Source organism: Salvelinus namaycush, chromosome 19 (genome assembly GCF_016432855.1).
Source record: "Salvelinus namaycush isolate Seneca chromosome 19, SaNama_1.0, whole genome shotgun sequence".
NCBI lineage: Eukaryota > Metazoa > Chordata > Actinopteri > Salmoniformes > Salmonidae > Salvelinus > Salvelinus namaycush.
The window spans coordinates 14883037-14904706 of NC_052325.1; the positions used below are offsets into that span (position 1 = coordinate 14883037).

Genomic DNA, 21670 nt, shown 5'->3' on the forward strand with positions numbered 1-21670 from the left:
AACTTAAGTTATCATATTTAACTTAAAATATCTCCAAAGCAAAAGGTTCAGCTTGCACTCACTTGTAATTCTCTGTATTTGTACATTATTTACAGTATATAGGCAAACATTGAGTACCAACAAACTCAAAGTAAGTGACACTGCTTTTCGTATCTGTTTTTTTTGTCTCATTCTGCAGGAAGTTGTAGTAGTTGTTTTTTTAGTATTGGTGTGGTATTTCTCCTTGTTGTCACGGTGGTTACATTCCCCAAGAGGAGAACATGGAATAGACTACATTCAAAAGTGTCTTGTGTTTACAATCTAGGGAGTTTGTAAGTGCAAGACCGTGCAGCGTCAGCTCTGGTGTCTCCTCACTCAGTGTCAGATCCCAAAGCAGCAGCGATGGCTTCAATCATGTCAAAACCTCCCTGAACAGCCAGTCAACGGTGTGTGTATGTGTCTGCCCACCAGCCCAATGACAGCTCACCTATGTGCCAAATAGCCTATCACAGCTTACCAGAGGCTCAGTGCTGAGGCATCATGTGAGAAAAACATGTCACAGGTGGGTTGTTGTGAGTAAACAAGGTAATAGGTTAAAGTATATAAAGATACCTTCCGCTTTGTCTCTATTATGGTGTTTTAGTCACTAAAAACTACCAGAAGCCCAGGTCAAACTGGGACATGCGGATGTGTGTGTGACGATGGTGTGCATGTCCTACTCCAAAAACATCCTCCTAGGTCCCATTTTCCTTCTCTTCTCTGTATTTGCATCGTGTGTATGGAATAATGCCTAAGAGATTCTTCTCCTAACCTTTGTATGCAATGATACATATATTACTATGACATATTTATATATAGTACCTATATGTGAACGAACTGTAATAATCTCAGGAATCTATGATAGCAGAGGGAAAGAGGAAAGATTTCTTCCTCTCCGGCTGCTCAGACAAAAATTCCATTCCATCTCCATTGCGATCGGTTTAAGTCTTAGATTTTCTGCGTGTTTATAGGTCCAAACTAAATGTTTGTCAGTAACAGTGGACAGTAGATAAGTAAGGCTTTGGATTGGTGTTCATAAAATCATTCACCTCTGAAAATAAATAAATATATCTCTGTATACACTGAGTGTAGAAAACACTAGGAACACCTTCCTAATATTGAGTTGCACCCCCTTTCGACCTCAGAACAGCCTCAAATCGTCGGGGCATGGACTCTACAAGGTGTCGAAAGCATTCCACAGGGATGCTGGCCCATGCTGACTCCAATGCGTCCGACAGATGTGTCAAGTTGGCTGGATGTCCTTTGGGTGGTGGACCATTCTTGATACAATACGGGAAACTGTTGAGCGTGAAAAACCCAGCAGCGTTGCAGTTCTTGACACACTCAAACCGGTGCGCCTGGCACCTACCACAATACCCCGTTCAAAGGCACTTAAATCTTTTGTCTAGCCCATTCACCCTCAATGGCACACATACACAATCCATGTCTCAATTGAAGTGGCTTTAACAAGTGACATCAATAAGGGATCATAGCTTTCACCTGGATTGAAACGGGTCAGTCTATGTCATGGAAAGAGCAGGTGTTTCTAATGTTTTGTATACTTCTGGTGTGTAAATAAGTACTAACCTGGTTTGTTCTGAGGTAGGCTTTTAAGCAACTGTTAACTTAGTACATTGTTATATACTGAATATGTTCATAAAATGCCAACTCTTTTTAGTACAAATTTAGTGTACACATCCACACAAACACATATACACAACAAAGTGCACACATATAAATAAATAAATATGTGATGTGTACGTATATATAACGTGTGTGAGTGGGAATGCGTGGAATATCTCCAGGTTTGGTTCACAGGTTATTAAAGTGAGGGTAACTGGCCCTGTCAGCCAAACGAAAACCAGTGGAATAATAAGAATAATTAGAATAATTATTTTGCAGAAGTAACTTTGTATGTACATAGATAATCATCGATGAGTACAGTCCTTTAAGTGTTTGTAGTTGTTCAGAGAGCAGCAGCGACGGACCCTTAATATTTGGGTGCCAAATGTGGGGAGGATAGGAGGCTTGGAAGGGGGGGTGTCCACATTGCCGTGACGATGGTGGTCCCGTTGACCCCTGGGGAGGGGATGGTGGAGGTTAAAGGTTGTCTACTGCAGCACATGGTCCAGCTGTCTGCGTGGCGACTTCGTCACTAGGCTGCAGCTTTATCCCTCATTCACAGCCAGGCGAACAAGAGAGAGGGAGCGAGGAACAGGGGGTGTAAGAGGGGGCGGTGACATCAGTGTTCAGTCTGATTGGAGAGAAAGAGAAACAGAGAGGGGAGGGATTTGGTTAAATAGGTTGCCATATGTATCAACGAGCAAATGACACATACAGGCATAGGAATGCATTCCATTTTCTGTCCCACTACGCTCTCGCTATCTTTTCCTTTGAAAATGATGTGTGTGTGCATGAGTGTGTTGTTGTTTTGTGTGTGTGTGTGTCAGTTAGTGCTTGTATGGGTCTGTGTTTGTCGTCATTGGAGACTGTACTCCGTCAGCTGCATAGTGCTAAATGCCACTGTTTTCCCCCTGCCGCAAAAGCACCTGCTCCCAGCTGACAAACACACAAGCGCACGCACGCTCGCACACACACACACACACAAACCATTCCCCCTTGCTGAAGAGCACTTATTCCATACTTGGTAACAGAGTGGGGATACACCGTTTGACCTTTCTCTCCTGTGGCTCCCATTCCAACCTCTTAAATCACACGCACATACACATTATGTTCTTCTATCTTCATGGGAACTAAAATACATTTCTAACCCTAACTTCTAACCCCTCACCCTAACCCTAATTCTAACCACAACTCTAATTGTAACCGTAAACCTAACCCCTTAGTGTAAAATAACCTTTGTCCTCATGGGGACATGGGATATGTCCCCACGAGGGTGAATTTTCCTTGTTTTACTATCCTTGTGGGGACTTTTGGTTATTTTAGGTCCCCACAAGGATATAAGAACCAACCCACAGCTAAGAATACAGCACTCACAGAAGCACATACAGATGTAGGATCTTAAATTTGAGCCAGTGATTACAGCAGGAAAATAATCCTGCAGCAATAGGAAATGTGATTAAAACAAACACCCACTGACAAACATGTACGTATACACACAGTGTTTTTCTGGCCTTGTGTAAGCTCTCTCTCTCTCTCTCACCCTTGCTCCTGTGTACTTGTTTGTGCGGTGTGATTTGCATGCAGTGCTCACATGGCAGCGGAAGTCTCAGCTAACAGCACATAGCAATGCCTCACTCACTAACTCCTCCCTTTCCCAAGCAGAGAACAAGAGGTGTTTTCACAGAGCTCGATGTGATCGTCACTCTCTTAAACAAACCCCCAATTCAGAACCCCCAGTGTTACAACACACACACACACAAAAACGGCATAACACCAGAACTTGAAACCAAAAGGTCAGCCCAAAACACAAAAATACTGGTACTTTTCCAGACTACTGATCCCCTATACCCACCGACTAGGAGAAAGAGAGGAATGGGGTAAATACAAGTGCACTGCTTATATCCAAAACTCCACAGTCACAGAGGAGGAGCAGTACATCGTATACTATAGTATATAGAGGAGTGATTCACACACACAAGGCTGATTAGTGTCTCCATTAACCTGCTAAGCACATTAGAGGGGCTGACCCACTTCCACAGACACCCTGTCTCACCATGTGCTGTGCTCTGTCTGAGACAGTAAACCAGGAAGCAGGAACTAGCCTGGTACTGGGAACCAAACCTCATAGCTGTCCAACCTTACCAAAATACATATGTTTTATTATTATTTTCGGTAAAACGTTTTCAGTGTAAACTTAAACGACTAAAACCATATTTTTTATTTATCCGTTATTTTACCAGGTAAGTTGACTGAGAACACGTTCTCATTTACAGCAACGACCTGGGGAATAGTTACAGGGGAGAGGAGGGATATATATATATATATATATATATATATATATATATATATATATATATATATATATATATATATATATATATATATATATAGAGTTTGTAGACACAAACCTCTTTTTGCTTTGTCATTATGGAGTATTGTGTGTAGATTGATGGGGGGGGTCTAAATACTTTCCGAATGCACTGTATATCTTTCTTAATAAGATCATCGTTGAAAACTAACAATCACCAAAATAAAAAATAGACAGTCAGGGAGAATCTAATTAATTTTGTGATAATGTTTGAGACACTCAAAAGCATAAGAATATGGCATAAGCCATGGCAAAATGTGTAGAATTGCAGGAAATATGTGAACAGGCCGTGGCTCGGGTGGTTTATGTCCTTGATGATCTTTTTGGCCTTCCTGTGACATCGGGTGCTGTAGTGTGCCCCTGGTGTTGTGAGGGTCTTAGGGGCCAAGCCAAATTTCTTCAGCCTCCTGAGGATTAAGAGGCGCTATGCATCTTCTTTACCACACTTGATGTGTGGGTGGACCATTTCAGATTGTCAGTGATGTGTACACTGAGGAACTTGAAGCTTTTCAGCTTCTCCACTGCGGTCCCGTCAATGTGGATAGGGGTGTGCTCCCTCTGCTTTCTCCTGAAGTATATGATCAGCTACTTTGTTCTGTTGACGTTGGGGGAGAGGTTATTACTCCTGGCACCACTCCACCAGGGCCCTCACCTCCTCCTCCGCCGCCTACTGTTGTGTTGTTTGCGAATCTTTATGATTGAGTTGGAGGCATGTGTGGCCACGCAGTCATGGGTGAACAGGGAGTACAGGAGGGGGTTAAGCACGCACCCTTGTGGGGCCCCTGTGTTGAGGATCAGCGTAGTGGAGGTGTTGTTTCATGCCTTCACCACCTGAGGGCGGCCCGCCAGGAAGTCCAGGACCCAGTTGCACAACGCGGGGTTTAGACCCAGGGTCCCATGCTTAATGAGGAGCTTGGTGGGTACTATGGTGTTGAAGGCTGAGCTATAGTCAAAGAACAGCATTCTTACTTAGGTATTCTTCTTGTCCAGATGGGTTAGGGCAGTGCAATGGTGATTGCATCGTCTGTGGATCTATTGGGGCGGTATGCAAATTGAAGTGGGTCTAGGGTGTCAGGTAAGGTGGAGGTTATATGATCCTTAACTAGCCTCTCAAAGCACTTCAAGATGATAGAAGTGAGTGCTACAGGGTGATAATCAGTTAGTTCAGTTACCTTTGCTTTCTTGGGTACAGGAACAATGGTGGACATCTTGAAACAAGTGGGGACAGCAGACTGGCATAGCGAGACATTGAATATGTCCGTAAAGTCTCCAGCCAGCTGGTCTGCACATGTTCTGAGGACGCGGCTACAGATGCCATCCGGCAGACTTGCAAGGGTTAACATGCTTAAATGTCTTACTCACTTCGGCAAAACAATCTTGAAGCCTGTATTCTGATTGGTCAGAACAGCATTGAATAGACCTTAGCAGGGGTACTTCCTGTTTGAGTTTCTGCCTTAAGGGAGGCGCAGAATGGAGTCGTGATCTGATTTGCCGAAGGGAAGGCAGGGTAGGGCCTTGTAGCCATCCCGGAAGGGAAAGTAACAATGGTCAAGAGTTTTTGAAGCATGAGTACTACAGTCAATGTGTTGATTTCAAAACTTCTGCTGTTTTCTATAACATGTAGGGAACACAATATATGGTCTATTCTTGGCATGTGGGTTTCGCAATTATTGGTGGCACAAATTGCGATATGGGGGAGGGTAATGGGCAGGATATACGCAAATTAAATACTGTATTTACTATAGTTAAAAAAGTGTAATGTTTTTGCGGACTGTAGTGTTTTTGCAGATATTACTGTAATATTTACTACAGTTTTTTTCTCTGATAATACAGTAGTATTTACTATAGTATTCTACAGTATACTACAACATTATATATTAACTACTACACATGATCGAGGGATACTACAGTGTGAAGTAGAGTATTCTACAATATACTACAGTTTACAATAGAACTCTACAATAAGTACTGTAGAATTCTATAGTAAACTGTAATCATTTTTCATGTGGGTAACCATAACAACACAGCTGATAAAATGCCTTCTCACTTCTGTGTTCAAACTAGAAATTATAACAACTGCTGTGAATTTTGCCCTCACTCTCCCTGTCCCACACACACCACTCTGAGGGGTCAATTGTGTTGTATGTATGGGACGGGAAGAGGGAGGGCAAAGTTCACAGTAGTAGTTTGAATTTCACAGGGCCAATTACACCAAGGCCCAGTCACTTTCCCTGAGGGGTCAGGGAAAGGATGAAAGGGTCAGAAAACCAGAGTAACACAGTCAACCTGACACACAGACATGGGAATGTGGTGAGGCCATGCGTGTGTGCCAGCAAGGCCGGTTCAGACCTGTTGGTTGCAGACACAGGGGTATGAGGGAGTGGGGATGAGGGAAAGTTGCCGGGAATCAGAGTTGAATCATCTCAGACACACAGGCCAGGTCTCTAAACACACATCCCTGGTTACCATTCACACACTCCTGCCCAGCCATCACAATCTCCTTTTATCAGTGGAGACTCAACCAGCCTTGCTGAGTGCAGTGTGTCAGCTGAGAAAGACAACCTCTCCTAACACAGCTAATCTTACACACACTGATCACAGAGGGAGAGAGATAGAGAGCGAGGGGGAGAGGGAGGTATAAATGAACCCGTTACTCTGTACCCCTCCCCCTTGCAGCCATGCCACACAGACCCCTCTACCCATCCCTGGAAGGTACCCCTACCCCGTCCCACACGTACACACTGCTCTCTACATGAGTTATGTATTTCTCACTGGCTATATTTAGACCTGCATCTCTCAGGCCAGGAACACTCTACCACACAGACACACATACACACACAAACTACTGTACTGCTAGTACAGTAGTTTAAAGTACAGTAAACATGTGTTTATGTAACTAGTTGATTTATATGGTTCTCCTAGCAGTAGTTGATTTATATGGTTCTCCTAGCAGTAGTTGATTTATATGGTTCTCCTAGCAGCAGTTGATTTATATGGTTCTCCTAGCAGTAGTTGATTTATATGGTTCTCCTAGCAGCAGTTGATTTATATGGTTCTCCTAGCAGTAGTTGATTTATATGGTTCTCCTAGCAGTAGTTGATTTATATGCTTCTCCTAGCAGTAGTTGATTTATATGCTTCTCCTAGCAGTAGTTGATTTATATGGTTCTCCTAGCAGCAGTTGATTTATATGGTTCTCCTAGCAGTAGTTGATTTATATGCTTCTCCTAGCAGTAGTTGATTTATATGGTTCTCCTAGCAGCAGTTGATTTATATGGTTCTCCTAGCAGTAGTTGATTTATATGGTTCTCCTAGCAGTAGTTGTTTCATATGGTTCTCCTAGCAGCAGTTGATGTATATGGTTCTCCTAGCAGTAGTTGGTTTATATGCTTCTCCTAGCAGTAGTTGGTTTATATGCTTCTCCTAGCAGTAGTTGGTTTATATGCTTCTACTAGCAGTAGCATAGCTCAGACATAACAGACATGTAGCTCTCCTAACAGGACTTACCCCAATGTAGCCTTTCTGCCAAGCCTGAAGAGGGAGGGGCATGGGGAGATGTAATATCATCAGCTATCGCTCTCCCTTCTCCGCCTTCTCCGCTCTCCCTACTCCGCTCTCCCTACTCCGCTCTCCCTACTCCGCTCTCCCTACTCCGCTCTCCCTACTCCGCTCTCCCTTCTCTCTTTTCTCAGCAAGTCAAGAGCCCACAGGACAAACAAACAACCAAACAAACAACAACAACATTCACGTTGTTTACATTGCTAACAAGGCTAGCTCCTCCTCCTATCTAGGCCACCCACACACAGACACACCCACAAGCTTTCAGGAAGGACACACACGTTTAACACATTCATAACAAACACATTATACATTCATAACACACACAAAGACAGCTAATCACACAACAAGTGGTGTATGTAGGGAGGAGAGGGGGTAGTGGTGTATGTGTATGTAGGGGGGGTAGTGGTATGTATGGAGGGAAGGGGGGTAGTGGTGTATGTGTATGTAGGGGGGTAGTGGTGTATGTAGGGAGGGGAGAGGGTAGTGGTATGTATGGAGGGAAGGGGGGTAGTGGTGTATGTGTATGTAGGGAGGAGAGGGGGGTAGTGGTGTATGTGTTTGTAGGGGGGTAGTGGTGTATGTGTATGTAGGGGGGTAGTGGTGTATGTAGGGAGGGGAGGGGGTAGTGGTGTATGTATGGAGGGAAGGGGAGTAGTGGTGTATGTGTATGTAGGAGGGTAGTGGTGTATGAGGGGAGGGGGTAGTGGTGTAAGTAGGGAGGGGGTAGTGGTATATGTTTATGTAGGGGGGGTAGTGGTGTATGTAGGTAGGGGAGGGGGTAGTGGTGTATGTCTATGTAGGGGGGTAGTGGTGTATGTAGGGAGGGGTGAGGGTAGTGGTGTATGTGTATGTAGGGGGGGTAGTGGTGTATGTAGGGAGGGGAGGGGGTAGTGGTGTATGTGTATGTAGGGGGGTAGTGGTGTATGTAGGGAGGGGAGGGGGTAGTGGTGTATGTGTATGTAGGGGGGTAGTGGTGTATGTAGGGAGGGGTGAGGGTAGTGGTGTATGTGTATGTAGGGGGGGGTGGTGGTGTATGTAGGGAGGGGAGGGGGTAGTGGTGTATGTAGGGGGGGTAGTGGTGTATGTAAGGAGGGGAGGGGTAGTGGTGTATGTGTATGTAGGGGGGGTAGTGGTGTATGTAGGGAGGGGAGGGGAGGGGGTAGTGGTGTATGTGTATGTAGGGGGGTAGTGGTGTATGTAGGGAGGGGTGAGGGTAGTGGTGTATGTGTATGTAGGGGGGGTAGTGGTGTATGTAGGGAGGGGAGGGGGTAGTGGTGTATGTGTATGTGGGGGGGTAGTGGTGCATGTAGGGAGGGGAGGGGGTAGTGGTGTATGTGTATGTAGGGGGGTAGTGGTGTATGTAGGGAGGGGAGGGGGTAGTGGTGTATGTGTATGTAGGGGGGTAGTGGTGTATGTGTATGTAGGGGGGTAGTGGTGTATGTAAGGAGGGGAGGGGGTAGTGGTGTATGTAGGGAGGGGGTAGTGGTGTATGTAGGGAGGGGGTAGTGGTATATGTGTATGTAGGGGGGGTAGTGGTGTATGTAGGTAGGGGAGGCGGTAGTGGTGTATGTGTATGTAGGGGGGGTAGTGGTGTATGTAGGGAGGGGAGGCGGTAGTGGTGTATGTGTATGTAGGGGGGTAGTGGTGTATGTAAGGAGGGGAGGGGGTAGTGGTGTATGTGTATGTAGAGGGGGGTAGTGGTGTATGTAGGTAGGGGAGGGGGTAGTGGTATATGTGTATGTAGGGGGGTAGTGGTTTATGTAGGGAGGGGAGGGGGTAGTGGTGTATGTAGGGTGGGTAGTGGTGTATGTAAGGAGGGGAGGGGGTAGTGGTGTATGTGTATGTAGGGGGGGTAGTGGTGTATGTAGGTAGGGGAGGGGGTAGTGGTGTATGTGTATGTAGGGGGGTAGTGGTTTATGTAGGGAGGGGAGGGGGTAGTGGTGTATGTAGGGTGGGTAGTGGTGTATGTGTATGTAGGGGGGTGGTGGTGTATGTAGGGAGGGGAGGGGGTAGTGGTGTATGTGTATGTGTATGTAGGGGGGTAGTGGTGTATGTAGGGAGGGGTGAGGGTAGTGGTGTATGTAGGGAGGGGAGGGGGTAGTGGTGTATGTAGGGAGGGGGTAATGGTGTATGTGTATGTAGGGGGGGGTAGTGGTGTATCTAAGGAGGGGAGGGGGTAGTGGTGTATGTGTATGTAGGGGGGGTAGTGGTTTATGTAGGGAGGGGAGGGGGTAGTGGTGTATGTAGGGGGGTAGTGGTGTATGTGTATGTAGGGGGGATAGTGGTGTATGTAGGGAGGGGAGGGGGTAGTGGTGTATGTAGGGAGGGGTGAGGGTAGTGGTGTATGTGTATGTAGGGGGGGTAGTGGTGTATGTAGGGAGGGGAGGGGGTAGTGGTGTATGTGTATGTAGGGGGGCAGTGGTTTATGTAGGGAGGGGAGGGGGTGGTGGTATATGTAGGGGGGTAGTGGTGTATGTGTATGTAGGGGGGGTAGTGGTGTATGTAGGGAGGGGAGGGGGTAGTGGTGTATGTGTATGTAGGGGGGTAGAGGTTTATGTAGGGAGGGGAGGGGGTAGTGGTGTATGTAGGGTGGGTAGTGGTGTATGTGTGTGTAGGGGGGGGTGGTGGTGTATGTAGGGAGGGGAGGGGGTAGTGGTGTATGTGTGTGTAGGGGGGGTGGTGGTGTATGTAGGGAGGGGAGGGGGTAGTGGTGTATGTGTGTGTAGGGGGGGTGGTGGTGTATGTAGGGAGGGGAGGGGGTAGTGGCATATGTGTATGTAGGGGGGTAGTGGTGTTTGTAGTGAGGGGAGGTAGATTTTTTGTTTCGGCACAGGGTTGTGTTAAAAAAAATCGTGTGAAATGTGAACATTTCAATTTTTGAGAGAGGAAGAGGAAGGGAAAAAGAGTGAACCAAAGAAAGAAGGATAAGAAGGAATGGGTGAGGAGACCACGTAAAAACCGCTTGGCATCGTCCAAATAGGCCTAAAAAACTAAACGAAGTCAGACAATAACCATCACTACCATTACAGCCATTACAATTCCTCTGATTGTATAAAGTCATTATCGCAATCGCATATTACATTAGTCACACACACACGCACACATCTGTCCGACCTCCAAGTGCTTCTCTGTGCACGGGGAGAAATGCGTTCATTTAAAATCATGTCACATGCTGGGCAATTATATTCAGTCACGGCACAAGCCCTTAAAGAGAGCCCAGCACCCATTTCTATTCTATTATTACAAATCGCACGTGTTTATATTTCCTTTTCAATTGAAATTTTACCTTGTGCCAAGGAGAAGGCCCCCCTCCCATTCACACACACATGCCCGTGCACACGCACACGCACACACACACACACACACACACACACACACACACACACACACACACACGTGTTCTGGGACACAGATTAAACTTCATCACAAATGGCCAAGGTAATCCAACAACACACTAATCTAGCTATTTGTACGATCATGTCTCAGAGCACTACTCGCACCCACACACATGCAGTTAACATCTGACTGACTGGCAAACATAAACATACACATTGTTCTGCGGAGAGGAGAGGACATGAGAGCTGTGTTATGATGTAACTGTAGTAGTTGGCTGAGGGACTGAAGCCTGCTTCTGAGAAGTCAGGACATGAGCACAATGAGGCTTAATTGATCCTAACTCCAACTCACCTCACTGTTTGGGAAAAACACCTCAGTGTGTGTGCTCTCCGTTCCCCTAACTCAAAACAAAACAAGCTGCTCAACAATCTCTAATCCTGAACAGAATGTAATCCTCCTTAACTCCCAGCTAAATGGAGGGAACATTGACAGAGTTTTTATCTACCCATGGAACATCCCGCCCTAGTTTACTCAAAGGTACTGTAACAGACAGGGAGGGAGGGAGGGTGAGGTGAAAGACAGGTGAAAGAGAGAGACAGGGGAGGGAGGGAAGACAGGTGAGGACAAAATATATATTTTTAAATATGCCACTACATCTAGGTTTATTATAGGACTGCTCTATAATTAACCACACACAGCAGCTGACAATTCAATCAGACTTTTTCAGCACTGCTATGCTATCCTCTAAAATCCCACCACCTCAGTGAAGTTCATTTAGTTAACTAATTTAGTTCAAATTAATGAAAGCCATTATTCTATTCAAAGTCCATAAAACAGAAGACAATTCAAGGAATTCCTGTAATGGGGCTGATTAGCTATCTGATTAGCTACATGTTTAATTAGTCATTAAACAAACCTCCATGGTCTGTTCTTAAAGCCAATCAGTGGCACTCAGCTGGAACTAGGCACTATAGACAGAAGGCTCTCTGGAAGGAGAGAGAGAGGAGGGCAAAGACCAACTGACTGGGAGGCTAGATCACATGATTTACCGAAAAGAGAAACTAATGCTAGAAAAAGTGAGGGAGATAAAGAAAGGGAGTGAGTGAAAGAGGGAGAGAGAGAGAGTAGGGTACGGGGATAGAGTGATATTTGGCTTTTTGCCCCACCCCCCCATCCCAACCCCCCCTCTCTCCACCATCTCTCTCTCTGTCCGTCTCTCCTCCTTTCTCTCTGTCCGTCTCTCCTCCTCTCTCGCTCTCTGTTGTTGTGGCAGATGGTGCTGGTCATTAGCGTATTGTCACTCCCTCTGAAGGGCCAGATAACCAGTGCTTGGAGGCGCAGGTGCAAGACCCCGGCCACCACCATCTGCTAACACACACGGGCATACACACAAACATACACTGAGGTAGAGAGGGAAGGAAAATGGGTGAGAGGGTTTGGTCAGAGCTCCTAAATAAAAACATGAAGAGAGTGAGTCAGTCAACTCCCCCGTCTCCCTCTGTCTGTACCAAACACCTGACAGCCCCGGCCAGAGAAGAGAGAGAGAGCGAGCGAGCTCTGGTAAATAAGGGGAAGACATGAGGAATGGAGAGAGGAAGGAGAGAGGGATGATAAAGAGCTTCAGAGAAAAACAGAGAACGTCAGGTGACAAAAGAGAGGTAGAAGATAGACAGAGAGATAAAGATTAGAGAGAAAGTCAGACACAGAGAGAATGAGACAGTAGGGGAGATAAATAGCTAAATACTGAATAGTATGCATGTTTCTTCTGTTTGCTGATATCTGGTGTTTCTCAGGCAAAATGCTAATCCCAACAGCCCTTGCACACCCAAGGCCAGTTCAAAGGTCACACTTCTGATGGGGGGCATAGTGAGGGGTGGGGGTGGGCCGTACGGGGGCGTGCTGAAATTTAAACAGCCCCCAACCCACTCAGTGACCCCTCACCCCATCCCCTGTCAGTGAGTGTATGCATTTTCCCAAACCAAAACAACAACACTGGCAAAAACGCTATCGACCGACCATCAGCTCAATGAGCCAATAAACTAATACATCTCAAACCCTGATCCCTCATTCACAAAAACACAAGGCCAGAGTAATCTACACACAGATACACACAGCAGCTGTCACACTAACACACGCGCATACACACGTGTAGAATAGGATGTCAGGCCCATATCCTTGGTGTGTAGGTGAAGAGTTTTGAAGGCTTTATCTCTAATATAACGTGTTTGTCAAAAGAGCAGCAGGCACACACACACAATAAAAAAGGTCATTTCAGCCTCAGATGATTTGCATTTCAAATCTAGCCACTCGAAAATGAATGTGAGCATGTGGAATGTAGACTGTCTCGCCTTGTGATGGTGAGGGGAGAATGTGGAAAAGCCGGTAACTTCTTAGTAAACACACATACACAGTGAGGCCCTGTGGCTTCAGTCTAAGCCTCTCTGTGGGGTGGGTGTTTATGATTAGAGTGTTAGTGAGTAGCTGGCTGTCCTGACAGCATTCCTGATCGGGGCAGAGTATTGGGCCGTTCCGGAAACACAGCTAACTGTTCTTTCTCCGGCTGATCTTTTGTTTTTCCGGAATCCCGTAAATAACCAGGCAAGCCAGCCACGGCCAACTTTTACCGGATCAACACTGCTCCCTTTCTTTCTAGCTTTCTCCCCCTCCTTCGTTCTTTAGCCTCTCTCTCCCTCTACCTACTGGCTCTCTGTGGTCTGTTTTGTCATGATTTTGAAAAACAAACTAACGTCACTCCATTCCTCCTCCCATCTCCTCTCCTTCCATAGCCTAGGGCCATGTCTTTCTTCCTGCTCAACTTATTTAGTAGAAAAAAACAGTGCGGAAATGCCTGCCCTACCTAGAAAACAACTCAGCAAACATACTCATGCTCAAACGCACATTCAGAGACAACCCAACAGAAATACCTTATTGCACATATATATTTTTTTAAATACACTGGCAAAATACATACTACAATTACACACACACCCTTGATTGAGTATGTTTGGCCAATAAGTGTGAAGACTTTTAGTCCTCTCGAGAGCAAGTTCAGTGTGTGTGTGTGTGTGTGTGTGTGTGTGTGTGTGTGTGTGTGTGTGTGTGTGTGTGTGTGTGTGTGTGTGTGTACTATGGTCTGTTTTGTATAGTTCCTCACAGTAAAAAACACAAAAGCATCTCCAGAGGTTAGAAAAACAAGTGAGCATTCACCTCTCCCAGCAACCTTTGCACAATGCCTGCATTCCTGCCCTGAAGCCCAGTACCTGATAACTGATAAACAACTGACTCACTTGTTTTTCTGGGGGACCCAGTGCACAGACTGCACCCAGCCCTATGGTATACAGCCAGAGAGGGAGACAGAGGAGAGAGAAAAGGAGGAAGAGTGAAAGAGGAGGAGGAGAGAGAGAGAGAGAGAGAGAGCTCCCTTCACCAGTGCATTGCAGATCACTATGTCAGTGGGGAGCTTCAACAACAACAACATTGTGTAACCACTACCTATAGGCCTACAAGTCATTCATATTTCACCATCAATGTGCAAACCTATTATACAATGGGTACAGATCTATGGTAACTTATGACATAGCGCTTAAAACATATAGAAATTGTTATTTAATGTTGTACAACAAGATACTGATGCTGCAGTAGACGTAAGCGCACGTAGATTTGCCAGCACGAGGTGAAAGGTCATGTTTTGGTGTTCCCAACTCTCTATCTCATAGGGGGACGCATCAATATTTACACATTACATTACCGGGGTTGAAGTGTGATTTGTTAGGTGAACGAACTGTCCCCCCCAAAAAAAAAAATTCTCCCATTATCATTTTGAACAGAAATTAGTTTACTTCCCACTATATTTGCTGTATCCTAAGGTAAACTCTCAGAGCACATATAGCCTAACTGTTCTAGAAATAAGAAAAATCCTGGTCCATACCCACTGGGCACAGAGGACAATTCAGTGACGTGAAACAACGTTGATTCAACCAGTGTGTGACCAGTGGGTTGGCTATTCCTTATGGATTGTTCTAGCATGCGGAGGAAAAAATCTTCTGCATCATTGAACCCCTTGGGATGTTTTCTCGTACATTTGTACTAGCGTAGTCTGGTACAAAGATAATAACTACGTCACAGGGAATGCTGCTGGGTGGGACTCGAGGGCACACATTGATCCAGAATACAAACGACTTCAATAACTTACTTCACAACACCATGCATATTTCCCACAGTCTTGGGCTAACTGATGTACTGTATGGGTGTGACGGGCTACTCCTAATCCAATCCAAATACCACAGTTTACAAGCACTTATTATACTGCTTGGCAGGGCTGGAACATTTACTGTACATTTATCATGGTGCTTCAACCTGCCCTGTCATGTTTCATCGCATCCACTTACGTTTGATAAATCACATTTAGAGAAGGAAATAATATCTCAAGTCTATGGTCTAGTTCAGAGTTGTCAAGCATACGTCGGGGTCCAGCCCGCGAGGGGGTCCAGTCTGGCCCGCGGGTGGTTTGAGTAAACATCTACATCGAACAAAAAGTTATAATAATGAAAACAACATTTGGGGGGGAAACAAACTCAATATACTTTAAGTTGACTAAAACCAAATCGAACCTGTGTAGAAATTATACCGTTTCTTGACTGTCCAGCTCGCTAATAATCACTGTGCAGTCAACGGACCTGCATTCATCCAGTTTCTTGACTGTCCAGCTCGCTAATAATCAATAGACAGTCAGGGAGCATCGGAAATTCCAAAAACGATGGATAGAAGACAATTTTTTGCTATTTTTGAGGGCAATGAAATATAACACATTTTTAGTGCGGCCCTCCAGACCTCGATGAAGACCGAATGTGGTCCCGGGGCAAAATTTGTTTGATACCCCTGGTCTAATTAGTAGTCACACTATGAGCACCAATGCACTTGTTTAAACGGACTTGCAATAACAAACAGATGAACACTAAACAGCTTGAAAAACATGGTTGTTTTTCCATATTCATATTTTTCTTGAATATACAGCACATAAAACTGTCACATAAAAAGTAGGCTAATATGGGCGAGCTTCATCATTATAAGACTGCATTGCTTCCGCAAACATATATATTTTGTATCTCTCTCTCATGACTAGGTTGCTCAAAACCATCATGCCGTCTCGCCACCTAATTACAAAGGGCGTGCAAAAAACAAACTGACATTAAATATAGGATGCGTCAACAGTATATCAAATACCAAGTCTACAGCCTAGATAAACAGCGCCTTTGTAACCACTGCGCAAGTGTGTTTGTTTTTTCCACTAGGGTAAAGTGACAGGGATCTGCTAGCCCTAGAGCCGGGCAGCAGAGCTCCATTTCACTGCCTGTCCATACATTAGTGTGTACAGTAAGCCACAGTGTAGTGAGTTGGCTGGCTACAGTGGGTTGGTTGGGTTCAGACTATGAGGGATAGAAACCCGTGGTCTGCGTGCCGAGCTATCGCATAATGATAATCACGCACGCACATAGGCAGCTGCTGTCCGTGCCACATAGGCAGTCTAAATTCTCTGGCATTATTTGAATGTTGGCTTCAGTAGGACACAGTGAACACACGTCTCCTTAGGACACGACAAACTTGGAGTGCACTGCTGCTTAGCAACGGGTAGATATGCCAAATAAATGGGTTGCTATCACTAAAGCGATATCTTTACTCAAGCACTGACACACACTGACTGTTTGAATGAACACCTGGATGAATGAATGGGCTCATGATAAGCATGCAAACACACACAAACACACACACACAGAGTCGGCGCTGGCTCACCTTTCACTGCTGTTGCAGTTTCCTTGAAGCCCATGGTGGCATAGGGGCTGGTGTTAAAACCGTTCATGCCCCCCTTGCATCCGCACGCTGCCTTGAACCTCAGCAGTCCCTCACTGCCCCCCAGAGTGCTGCAGCCCCCCAGGCTCCCTTCCATCAGGTTTAAGGCAATGTAGTTGAGTCCATTCTGGTAGCCTGCCGACGTCTCCCGGCACATGGGGCTGTTGCTGTTCCCGTACTCTTCATCTGAACCCTCCGAGCTCCGGACCGACCGCGACACGTTCTCCACCGATGCCGAGCTGTGCCGCTTGTTGGCATCGGGGGCGAATGACGGGCACACTGGCGTTACCATGGTGGTGGAGGAGAAAGTCTCTGAGCTGTGGCGCCTGCGCCCCTGGGGGTCGGCCCGGATCACCTTTGCCCCCCTGTCTGGGTTGACAGGGGAGATGGAGAGGGACGGACACCCAAGGAAGAAGGTCTCGACAGGAACCGGGGGGACCCCCACTGTACCCTCTCCCCTCAGGGTGAGTCTCTGGACACAGGCAGAGGGGCTGGTGGGCAGGGGGGTGGTGGTATCGGAGGGGCACAGGGTGGCAGGGAGAGAGGCAGAGGGAGGGGGGTTGGTAGGACTGAAGGTCATCTCAGTGTAGTCGTCTTTTACATCACCAACCAGGTATACAGGGCTTGCAAGCTTTTGGAGAGGATATTCCACAACGATTATCTTATCCTGTTCCTCACTCTCCCTCTGCTCTTCTCTGGGAGGCTGGCTGGGACACAAGGGAAGCGCAGGACTCGGCTCCAGGCGCCCTATTGAAGAAGGGGAATCGCCATGCTTGGGAGAGTGCGATCTGACGTCAATGTTGACGTAATCGGAGAGTGGCGGTGAGCTCCTCATCAGCCCGTCCACAGAGCCCAGTGATGAACCAGAGCTCTCAGTCGTGGCGGAGATGGGCGGGTAGCGTGTAGTGTTGCCAAAGTCGATGTTGATGTACTCCCCGGGACTCCTGGGCTCAGAGGGGAGAGGGTGTTCGATCATACAGGGCAGCGTCCTCAGAGAGTCCAGGGCCAGCCGGGTAGGCCGACTCACCCTCCCCTTGTGGACCAGACCCCCCTCCTGAGTGACTCTGAGGGGTGAGGGGGCTGAGGAGAGAGTGGAGGTGGGGGGTGTAGCGGAGCAGACAGGTGAGATGGGACAGTAGTTGGACTCTTCCTCTATCCTCTTCTTCTGTAGACTCATCACCACATACTGGTCTGTGTCTGTAATCCCCTTCCTCTGGGGCTGGGCTTTGAGAGAGCGGGGCAGGGAACTGATGGAGTAAGGCTGTCTGTGGTGAGGGTAAAGCTGGTGGGTAGTGTCTGTGAGGATGTAGTCTGGGGGGGTGAGGGAGACCACGGGGTCCACAGGGGACATGTTGAGGTACTCCCCGTTGGTGAGTTTACCGTCGGAGCTGTCCACAGACATCTTGGCCCCGCAGAACATTCTCATGTAGCCGCTGTCCTCCAGAGACACGCTTCCAGGGGAGTCGGTATGGGAGCAGAGCCCAGCTGGAGAGGGGTGAGAGCGGGGGTTGATGATCTGCTTGGGGGCCGACACACACATGGGGCTCATGGGCATGTAAGCATCACCTTTGACCCACCCTGTCTGAGGGGCAATGCCAGGAGTCATGGGCATGTAGCCACAGTCACCTAGGTGACCGTTGGAGCCTATCTGGACATCGCCATAGTCCTCAGGATAGGTAACTTTCGGGGAGGCGGTGTGAGAGCTGCGACCCGATTGGCCGCTACTGGTATAGGTGGCCCTCATAAGCGTGTATTCATCCAATGAGGTGGAGGAGACCTGGGGCGGCGCCCTGTGCTGGGGCGGGGTGGTAAGGGAGTATGTGCGTTTCCGGTATGCCTTGTCCAGCTCTGGTAACCGGCGGAAACAGTTCTGGTTCTGCCTCTCCATCACTATGTAGCCATGCAAGTCACTGCTATCCCGGGAGGGGGGGGTGTCTGCCCTTAGGGACTCTGGAGTGTTACTGCGGCGAGTGAGGTACAGGGCTGCAGGACTGGAGCCATACTCATCACAGGAGATGAAGCCGCCATCACTGGGGGAGCCAGAGACAGAGGCATTGCAGCTGGAGGGGCGAGGAGCACTGCTTTCAGAGCAAGAGGACAGGCTGACAGGGCTGGGGGTGGCTGTGGGTGGGGAGTGGGACAGAGGCATGGACATGGACTTACTGTGCTGGAGGGAAGAGGATTCAAATGTCCGGCAGTGCTGGGCTGTGATGGTGTTTGAGCTCCCTAATAGGGTCCGGTGAATACCAGGGCTGAGGGGACTCCCGTTCACAGGCAAGGTGCGCGACATGGTGCCATCTCCCTCACTGGCAGTGCGTATCCGACAGGAGGTGAATTTACTCATGGGGGACTTTTTGGCCATGCTGTCAGTGCGCGACCGTCGCTGGAGCCCGGTCTGGCTTGGGGGAAGGTTGTTGTGGTGCCGCCGAGTGGGCACGGAAATGGGGTTAGTGCCCGATGACTGGCTCTTGCTGCGCGGCCGGAACTCTGACAGCTCCTTCATGGCTTTCATCGCCTCCAGAATAGTCTCGTGGATGTTTTGCGCCACCACTGAGTCGTCAGCCTGCATCCACAGCTCGCCTGGTCCCGTGGCTGCTGACCGGCCGACTTCGATGAAGAAAAAGCTCTCAGAGTGCCCGCATCTCCTAATGTTCATCAGCTGTAAACTGACGGACGCAACATCCGAGTTGAGCTTTACAAAGCTGATAGTCCGGCTGGATAAGCACAGCCTGTACACCCCGGTAAGATTCCGGCTCTGTCCCAGCCCTTTGGATTTTAGGTTAACTTGCCATACCTCCTTATACACAGCCGTTACCGGCGTAATCATCCCGTAGTTCCCCTCATCAAACCCCACCAGCGAGGACGCGGAATTGGATGCGGAGCCGTCTGAGTACACTTTCCCCTCGCTCATTAAATCAGTTAAGACTCTGTACCAATTCTCCTGCTCCTGTTCATTCTCTGCTGACACAGCAAAATATTCGTCCTTGGTATAGAGGGCGATAAGGTGTTTGTGTTTGGAGTCCGCTCTCTTGTTGATATTGAGGCAGCAGTCCAGCGGAATAACTCTCTTTGCCGCCGACTTGTTTTTCCATTTCTTCTCGCTCTCGTAGTACTCCAGCCGGGCAGGGAAGCCCTCGCTCGGCTCCTTCAGAACGAAAAATCGCTTGTGTCCGTGCTTCTGCTTCTTGAGGTATCCACATTTCTTAATTTTGTTGTTGTTAATATTCGCGTTGGATAACAAGTGTCGTCCAGTATTTGGGGGATTTGCCATTCTATTGTTTTTTTTGTTTTTAAACAACTCACTTTCCTTAACCTGTTGTTATATCCTCACTTATCGAAGGCTGGAGAGATCAACTCTGTAGCTTATAGTCCGTATCTCTCGAAGGCTCTGTTTCACTCCAGGCGCCGGTTGTGCGTCCGGCGTATGTAACAGTTTAACAGTAAATAACCCATATCGCTAAGTTACCGAAGTGAAGAGAGAAACAACGTGTGACGTTCTACACATCAAGCTTTGCTTACAAAAAAAAGAGAAGGGCAGGGAAAAAATACACACACTGACACTGGGGCGGTGCAAGCCGATGGGGCGTACCTGCAAATCCGCCTATTTGATGAGATCATGGGCTCATTGGTGGACAGGGCTGAATGATAGTGAAAGACTCAGTCAGATGGGAGAGAAAGCCCTCCCACACACTCTCTCTCACACACACACACACACACACACACACTCCTGCCCTCTTCCGACTCACCCTGGGTACGGTTGGAACTGTCAACCCGCTCATCTGTCTATGATGCATTTATGCATAGCCGCTTACGTGTATACTCTTCTCCCAGGGCAATTTATCAACTTATTCATTAAGAGGCCTATCACAGATCGTGTTGGCTATTTGGGTTAAGTATTGATGTAATAGGTTTGTGCGCAATAAGAATGATTGAGGACATGGTCAATTATCAGTTTATTGATATGAAATAAGAACAGTAGCTGTCAGAAGTTTCAGAGTGTATAAACTGATCGAAGTTCGTGGGAATGTAGGCATGTAACGTTAAGCAGAAGCATTTCGCTACACTCGCAATAACATCTGCTACATATGTGTTTGAGACCAATAACATTCGATTTTATTTGATGTTATAAATGTTAATTTATGCAATTATGTGGTGTCAAGAAAGAATTATGCCTATATTAGCCTATATATCCTAATACAAGGCTTGTGCAACAATTTCACCCGTGGCACTTAAATAACAACCCAATGATGATATAAAGCACTATGTCTATTGGCATTTGATTACGCATGAGTTATTACACAATTAAAAAAACACTATGTGTGATCTAGTAGATTCTACAATATATTATTCAACTGCGACTACAACGTGACTGAGGCGCACGTAGCGAGGGGAGGGTGAGAGGCCCCAGCCGCTGCCCTCCAACTTCAGAAGAAAATAAGCATCAAGATTAGAATGCGGCTCTGTCACACAGCTAGGCTGGGAGGGAGAACGGGAGAGATCGAGGGAGCGCCTCTGACGCAGGGAACACTCGATAATTCCCCTGCGTCCCCGATCATCATACCCTAGATTCATGTCTGCGCCATGATGGCAAGGGAGTTATGCAGTTCTTCTCCCTCTCTTACTCTCTTACAACATTAGGCAAGAAGAGAATCATTACACTGTGAGAGCAAAGCGCGCAGTGTAGTTTGTTACGTAACGCGCGTGCCCACTGATCTATGCTTAATGCGCCCTGGCTCCCAACTGTTCAGCAAGAGTAGCTCTAGCGTTTCCGAATACTGTGTCCTTATTTGCATGCGTGGGTACATTTGCCTTTGCAGACTGTGTGTGAGCAAATGGGTGATGGTGACCATTGAACATATGGATGCTGTGTGTATTCGATGTTCTGGAGATGATGCCTGTATTATTGCGTTTGGGCTAA

General features: G+C 47.2%; 1 protein-coding gene across 1 annotated transcript; it reads right to left on the reverse strand.

Moving 5' to 3' along the window:
* Positions 1–1486: 1486 nt before the first annotated feature.
* Positions 1487–20258, reverse strand: LOC120064167 (insulin receptor substrate 2-like). The gene is made up of 2 exons (XM_039014551.1): positions 16696–20258; positions 1487–2272 (listed from the first exon to the last, which is right to left on the reverse strand). Exons 1-2 carry the CDS (start codon positions 20021–20023, stop codon positions 2268–2270), a joined length of 3333 nt encoding a protein of 1110 aa, XP_038870479.1. The 5' UTR covers positions 20024–20258; the 3' UTR covers positions 1487–2267.
* Between the last annotated feature and the right edge of the window lie 1412 nt (positions 20259–21670).